This window comes from Cystoisospora suis (assembly GCF_002600585.1).
Source record: "Cystoisospora suis strain Wien I chromosome Unknown contig_4481, whole genome shotgun sequence".
In the NCBI taxonomy this organism is placed as follows: Eukaryota; Apicomplexa; class Conoidasida; order Eucoccidiorida; family Sarcocystidae; genus Cystoisospora; species Cystoisospora suis.
This window is the reverse complement of record NW_027157273.1, coordinates 48,390-56,081: the sequence shown is the minus strand read 5'-3', so window position 1 is coordinate 56,081 and position 7,692 is coordinate 48,390. Positions and strand designations below refer to the sequence as shown.

At 54.0% G+C, this 7,692-nt stretch overlaps 1 protein-coding gene across 1 annotated transcript; it reads left to right on the top strand.

The window, feature by feature from the left end:
* The first annotated feature begins 744 nt into the window (after nt 1-744).
* On the top strand, nt 745-6,723 carry CSUI_008136 (multi-pass transmembrane protein). Its single transcript, XM_068068274.1, has 5 exons — nt 745-3,033; nt 3,635-3,949; nt 4,356-4,452; nt 4,997-5,784; nt 6,389-6,723. Exons 1-4 carry the CDS (start codon nt 1,621-1,623, stop codon nt 5,584-5,586), a joined length of 2,415 nt encoding a protein of 804 aa, XP_067919757.1. The 5' UTR covers nt 745-1,620; the 3' UTR covers nt 5,587-5,784; nt 6,389-6,723.
* The last annotated feature ends 969 nt before the right edge of the window (nt 6,724-7,692 follow it).

The following is a 7,692-nucleotide window of genomic DNA, read 5'->3' as shown; positions in this document are numbered from 1 at the left end:
AGACCACTCGGCCATTCTGCCTCGGTTGTATCTGTAGGAGTCTCCTCGCGGCTGAGGTATTCAGGGTCGTTCCGTACCCATGGCATCGTCAGCGGCCACGGGCAACTTCTGATGCCAGTAGTAACCTCAGGAGTAGAGCATCCAATCGCAGGGGAGAGCACGTGCCACAGGCAGACTGGGGGGGGGTTGCCTCGGAAACACAAGGAGAAAGAATAGAAAGGGGGTGAGCTTGTTAGATGGCTAGGTGGACCGCGGGGTCAGAATGAGAGGTGCACCCAGCAAATCCGCAAGTATTATTTGCCGGTGCCTGAAATTCCAGAAGCGACGGCAGCAACCGAAGCCAACGAATTCCAAGCAGCGGCCCCGATAGCCGACCGTGATCCTCCAGACGCCACGGGCGAGGAATCACATAGCCAAGGAACTGCCCGTTTACGTGGTTCTTGATGCGCAGCACCTCGCCGTACAGAGGAGTGCAGGCGTCTTGACGACTATACTTTGCTATGTCGCTAGAGTGTGTGTGCGAATGCTCGGTCCCCAGAACTTGGACACAATTTGGTGAAGGCGCAGCTGCCAGGCCTATTTTGAGCTGCTGATCTCAGGGTGTTGATAACAATTTCCCAGTCGCTGACTATTAGCCGAGTAAGCGTGACCATCTTGACCGGCACCGCTGTTGCGACAATGGTCAACGCCCTTCAGCATCGCGTGATACAGGAAAACGTCTGTTGCGTCACTACTTGCCCAGAAGTGACCACTACCGTGTGTCGTAGCCATGAGTATCTTTCCAGCCCGTCAAAATGCTTCATGACTGGCTGCATCAAGAGCAAGTTGTCTCATGCCTTGTGGCGTGTGTTCATCCTTTCCGGCCATTACCGCCGGATACTATCCGCATGCTGCTTTCAAACGTCCAATATATAGGGCCGAAGTAGGTTCGGACTCGTTCCCTGAGTGTATATGCTCCTTTGTTTTCCTCCATCATTCTGTTCTGATTGCTGGTGTGTCGGACCGCATTCTTCGTGAAGAGGAATCATTATCTCGATCAAGTGTCTCCAACCTTCACCTTGCATGCGCATCGCTATCCTGCTTTTACTTACCCGAGGGGTAAGTAGGATTTTCCCGCAAGGTCTTTCTCGGTATGTTTTGCCAGCTGAACAGGCACTCCGATGTGAACTTCTTTGAGAAGGATTTGATTGCTTTTGGGTTCTTTCGCAGCAGCAGGCTCTTCTTCATGCGTGCCTTCTTTCCTGCTTGCTTGCGAGCCTTTGACTGTTCTTTATTGCTCCTGTTGGAAGCGTGGGTCTGCTTTGGCAGTTGCGTGGTAGCTTTACGGTTCACATGCCTGGTGTGGCCTACTCCGAGTGGGCAGGGAACGGCATTCATATGGGTGACGCGCGCCTCTGGGAACCCACTATCTTCGGAAAAACGTGTCATCGTCTAAAACATCCTTTTGGTTTTCGTATACCTCTGTCTCTTCTCCTTTTAGACGCCTTCAGGCGTTGAAGCTGTATCTTGGCTGACTCGGTCGAGACAAGGCGTCCCTACCTTTGAGCATCTCGCTCTATTTGATGGTGTCTGCATGCCGCCGAGTCCGTCCACATTTTCCCCTCCCCTTGTTTAAGGAAAATGCCAAAGGAAGTGGAGCCTCCCCCTCGCCAACCCTCTCCTCGCTTCTCTGGTCCTACCGATTTCGCGACTCCCGTTCCTTCTTTTCCTTCTCCCTCTCCTACTCGTTATGTTTCACCGCCAGCAGCGTCCTATCCTTCGTCGTCAGCGTTTTCTGCCCCCTTGGTTGAAGGCACAGGCTCACCAGTAGGTACCCAGCAAAGTGTAGGGGTGCCCTCGTTCCCTCCGTTATCTGCTCATGGCTTCTTTATGCCTCGTTACCAAAACGCTTCTAGCTTCGTAGAAGGACTCCACTCAGGTAGCCAGATGTTTTTCCCTCCCCCCTTAATCTGCCCGCCATCGCTGGCGGGGCTGAGCACCTTCCCCTCAGTTCAAGAAGGGCCTCGAGCAGACACCGACACTACACACCGGTCAGACGAAGGGAAAGACGCGCGCGAGCAAGGAGGAGAGATGGGACAGAGGCCTGGGGTCTATGCCTCAGATTTTGGTCCTAGCGTAGCAGTTAGCACTGAGGGCGTAAATGGCTGCGCCGGGGGTGACGAAGTGACACCGAGTGAGCAGCGAGTGATGGGCAGTGTGGTAGGAAACGAGGGGCAGCAGAGTCTACCAGTTTGTCGTCAGTTTCCCTCGTACCCGTTCGTACCATGTTCCTCATCTTTGTCAGCCACGTCTCCCCCATCTGCCTCTTCGTCCACTCAACCACCCTATCTCCTTTCTGATTTCCCTTTTGCATTCTCGGCGTACCCCTTTCTTTCTTCCCTTCCTTCGGCTATCCCATCCTCTGCAGCCCTGTCCAGACCGTCGCTGTCACCGCGACCTGTGCCTATCCGGCCTCCTTCCGCTTCCGCGTCCACTGCCTCGTCTGCCGCAGCCCCTGATACCTCCCTAGACACCGTCCGCTTCGTTTCTGCGGAGGCGTTCTTCTCTCCAGAGGACCGAGCCGCTTACGCTGCGAGCATGGCGCAAGTGTACGCTCATCAGGTTGACATCTGGACATGGCATGCACGTCAGCTGGCTCTACGCCTAGACCTCGAGAGGCTTGCTTCTTTCCCGGTGGCCGCCCCGACTGATGTGGCAAGCTCCCCTGCGCAACAGGCAACCCCCGGGCATAGGGATCCTAATCTGCGAGGCTCGGAGGCGGAAGCAGCAGCGGGCGAACTATTCGGCTCTAGATTTGGAAGAGTAGAGGCTCTGGCGAGAATGTGTGGCTTGGAGCTCCGTCGTAATCGACATGAGGCGCCATCCGTTCATGACGAAGCTTCACTCTCGGGAATTCTAGAACGGCGAAGCGACGAGGAACGATCAGTGGTAGAGGACGGCGGGGGAGAAGGGACACTCGATAGAGGAGTCCAAGCCGGGCCAAGCAGGGCAGGAGAGTCAGAAGGCGGCATGAACAACGGTAGACGCTATCAGGTGAATTCATCAGAATCAGGCTTTTGCGATTGCTACGCTGGTTCTTCGCTGTTGCGCGCTACCTCCTCTCGCACAGTCTGGGAAGGCAGCGGGCGCACCGTCCTCGCCTCTTTCCGCATTTTGCAGAATTATTGTCAAGGAGTTGTCTAACTTTCTCCCACTTCGTAAGAGGGAGGGAGAGTTGAGCAACTCCTTGGAATGCAAGAACAGACGTCGCTCGAACGTACTGAGGGGGCATGAATGTATTTTGAGGTAGAACGGTAAATATGCGTTCCCTCCGTAGTTTTATTTTCTTGCTCACTTGCTCTCCAGCAAGACGTCGCACGTGTGCACCTAGCCCCAGAGTGCAGCAGAAGGCCATCCAGTTTGTGCGCTGCCTATCTGCGTGCAGTCCGATGCTTTGTAGAAGTGTTTCTTGTCTGCCCGTAGCGGGTTGCTCCTCTTCCATTGAGCAACAGCCGAACAGCGTGAGTGGCGGTACAGTCAAGTGAAGAATGCAGAGCCGATTGTCGCGGATCGTCTATGTTACTCGGTGGGGGTGCATGAGTTCCAGATAACTCCGATCTCTTATATTCGTTACGTTCTTCGTGTCGTGCTTCAGACGTCAAGCCGTGCTGCACCTGCGACTTCCGGAGGAGCAGCACACGCAGCCGGAGAGGCGGTCGCAGCGCCGCTGGAAAACCCCGACCAACAGGCCGAGAGGAACGGAGGTCCTGCCGACGACGGCAGTAACAACGCTTGGGAACAGTACAACATCGGACTTTTTGTTAAGCTTTTTCTGCTTCTTTTCCTTTTTGATGCGGGCCGCGAAGTTTATCTAATGACGTTAGTGTTGCTCTTGCTGCACATCAACGGATTCTTCAGCCCACTCATTCATTGGATGAGAGAGAGCAGTCACCCGCAGCCTCTGGAAGTGGTACGTCGACCATAACTCAAAGTAGGACAACGATGTGCTGTGGGTCTCACGCTGTCACCGTCTGGCTCGTCATTCGGACACGTGGCCTGTCTGGATTCTCCATTTCTGTGCTCCTTTTGCAAGGACTCTTTGCGTGGGAACGTCGCTGCATCGTCTTGTGGCAGGCAGAACGTGTTTACGTTATAGTTCGTTCTTCCTATTCTTCATGAACGGAAGAAAATTCAGGAGAAGCGATTCCCTCTCCCGGTCCGAGTCCCCGTGTCAGTGCCCGATAACTCGCACACACAGCCTCGCTGACGATCAGGTCGTTTCTGTATACTCTACGCTTTACGCGGTGACGTACGTCTTTCTGCTTCTTTTGCCCGTGTATACTACGGCGTCCTCTGTCCCTCACTGTTCTGTTCAGACCCTCGCTCGTCTGCGATATCGCCGGGAGCGCCGGCCCCTCCGTCGTCTTCAGAGACGACAGCGCGAGTTGCGCGCCTCCACAACCGTGGGAGAACGTGAGTATTTGAGGCTTAATGCCCACTTCAGATATTTCTCAGGAACAGTGTCGTGGCACCCGTTCCTGCGTACACGTGTCTGGCGAGGAGAGTATTTGCGTGGGAGCCACTGAAAAGAGTCGCTGCGTTGGCAATGCGAATCAAACGGAGGATCGCATCGGTTGGGTAGCGGTTTCGTGAGTGTCTCGTTCTCCTGGGCAGGCGTGACGCTGTCAGGCTGAATACCACGTGCCTGTTTACTCGTCTGCGTTGAACTGAAAAAATGGCGCGCTCCTCTTGGACCGTAAGATTGCAATTCACGGGTGAACACAGCTTTCGGAGACCTATTTAGTAGTCAGACGCTATTACCAACATAATGTTCGTAGTTTGGCTTAGCGAGTATAAGCCCACACATGGTGCATCTTTTGCAAGGCGAACACAGGATTCGGTCTGCGGGTGTTCGGTATCCATTCTGGCTTGTACATTATACTAGTTTTTTCCAACCAGCACCTGGTCACATCCTAAGGAAAACAGCTCCTTTTGTTCCTGTCTCGTCCGTATCCAGGGACTGACTCTCCGAGCGAGGGCGGCCACCCGGCGAACTTTACAGACCCCCAGTCTTCAGCACCAAGTGGGGGAGTGAAGGATTGCCAGGAGGTCGAAGAGGTTTCTCCTCTCATAAGCGAATCGAGAGACCCAGAACTGGAGATGCCTGGTTGCAGCGCTTCCAATGGAAAATCAAGGAGTCTCGTGTATCAGGAGGGCACGGGCCTCGATTCCAGTGAAGGGCCGGTGAGGAGCAGCGCGGCTAACGTGGCAACAGAACTGGCGACAGAAGGCGAGGGATCCTCTACCTCTTCCGTTGCTGGCAAGTCCTCTCGCGAAGGCTCTCCAAATCAAAGGCAAGATGCTGGAGAGAGTGCCACGCGGGACGGAGAAAGAAATTCGGAAGAGAGGCGAACAGAAACAGTGACTGCGGGTAATGAGGCAGAAAGAGACTCTCTTGCTCCGTCATACATGGAGCGGGTGTTGTATCAAGGGGTTGTTATGTTTGTTCTGACGTTGTTTCCTTCTTGGAATCCAAACCCAGACTATCTCTTGGGCGGGGTAGATGACGACGACAATGAATATGAAGACAGAGAGACGGACGAATGAGCGCCGCACTATTCCAAAAGGCCCGTCGCGTTGACCTTTAAAGCAAGGACAACTCGGTTGCTGCTGCTGGCCGTAGTGGTGTATTATGTTCTCCTGCTTAAAGAAAGCTGATCGGCGGCACGGGATTGCGTATACAGGATGATGTGTCTGTTGATCGGATTCGAGTGCCGATGCACACTATCGTCGCCAACTTTAAGCGTAAGACACAGGAGGCTAAACGGAGCCGAGCATGTTGAAGAGAGGGTTCAAACTAGTGCACCACAATGGAAGATGATGTTGCTCGAGATACGGCTTACAACGAGAGTGCCAGGTTTCTTATCGCTGGACATCGTGCTTACCCGAGGCCGTTGTTTGAATGCCTCGAGGCTGACGTTCGGAAAACAAGAGCAGCTATTGTCGTTTCTGTTGAGTGACGCTTCTCAGAGTGTACTGTCGCCAACGTGTGTACGATTTGAGGGAGGGTGGGACAGCCGCGTTGGTTGCTTTAGCATGCATGTGGCCGCATAGTGCCACCCGTGCGGAATCACTGTATGTGCACGCGTGTCTGCATGTGTGAGGTGGCTAGGGCATCGCTGTTGCCGTGGCGTGACGTGCGTTAAGTGCCGACGCGTCCCGAGCCGAGTCGGTACTGACTTTGGGGATATGGCAGGTGTCCAGCGTCGCCTCCGGGCCGTGAGTGCGCTCATCTAGAGAAAACTTGCTGCGTTCGGAGTTTCAGATACTACACTCTGATACCCGCAGGTTTCCTCGTTCAGACGCTCCCGTTCGAAACACGCTTTGCTCTCTCTGGTTTGCCTCGTAGCCGGAGACGTCCCTCTGTTGATGGCGAGTCCGGCCGTGATGCTGCGAGCATAACTCGACCCTGTTCAGTCGGGATCACGACTGAACTGAAGAAGCTCTTCAGTCTCCTTAGCTGGCTTGGACTTTACGCCGCCCCCCCCCTCCCTCTCGTCTCTTGATCTGAGGCCATCCTTCCCGGGTCTCGTCGGGAGGGAATCGCTTTACCAGGTGTATGATTTGCGATTGTGTCCAAAGTGGTGCAAGTCAAGAAAACCGTTGTCGACGGATCATATCAAACCTTATAGTACCCAAGGCACTGTTAGGGATGGCGTCTCCTATTTTCATAGACATGCGATGTTCAAATCCTAAAGCTTTCGACATAGCTGCTTACGTGGTAATAGGCCAGCATTCTCCGAGTGAGGGAGAGGTAAGTCGCTGATGTGGAGAGGGAGAGACACCTCATCCACCATGAGGAGTACGCAAGCTCTGCTGACCAGTTTGTTTGGGAACGCGGACGTACCGTAGTGCACGCAGCCTACATACGCGGTGGCTGTGCTGTCGGACTTTACTATCCAAAATGGCAGACGCAACGTCCTAGTGGACTCGCAGTGATTTATCCACTTGTCGGAGAGCGTCTGGGTACCCCTGCAACCGGGAAATGGCAGTGCGCCACGGAACTGTAGTCGCGGACTCGAACTCGTACACAGACTAACGCTTGTTGCCACTCGGCTAAGTCAGGGTGCTACACGCGAAGCCGCTTTCTCAATTGTTTCCCAGCTCCTTTTACCATGTCTTTCGAGTAGTACGGCTAAGTTCCCAGCTTTTGATTCCTTCCACCCCGATGAAGAAAACCTACTCGGACTACACCAACAGATGACATGGAAAAGAAAACTCATTCGCCCAGTGTAGGAACTTAAAAAAAAAAGCGGCCATTCTGTCCTGGACTGTCCCACTTGCGCGCCTGCCAGAAGGCTTGAAGAGAGAGGTCTCTCTCTTGTGGTAGGCTTTTATAGAAGGTGTGAGTCCGCAACATACACGGTTCACGTATGCACTCCCGGCGACGTCACCATGGAATCACCGGCAGTCCAAACTACCAGCGGAGCCGTCTTTACAGTCTCATGGAGAGTGAATTCGTTTCTGCGGAGAAACCAGCAGAACCCAGCGAAAACTGCAGACTTCATGCAGGAACGGAATTTTCAACAGCCAGTCATTCTTTCGACACCAGCGCTGCCTCGTCTACCTTGTGACGGGAGAAACTCCAAACAACCAGGCACACCAACTGCACTCCTCGGAACCAGAACCCTGGTTCTCAATGAAGTCCTGCCC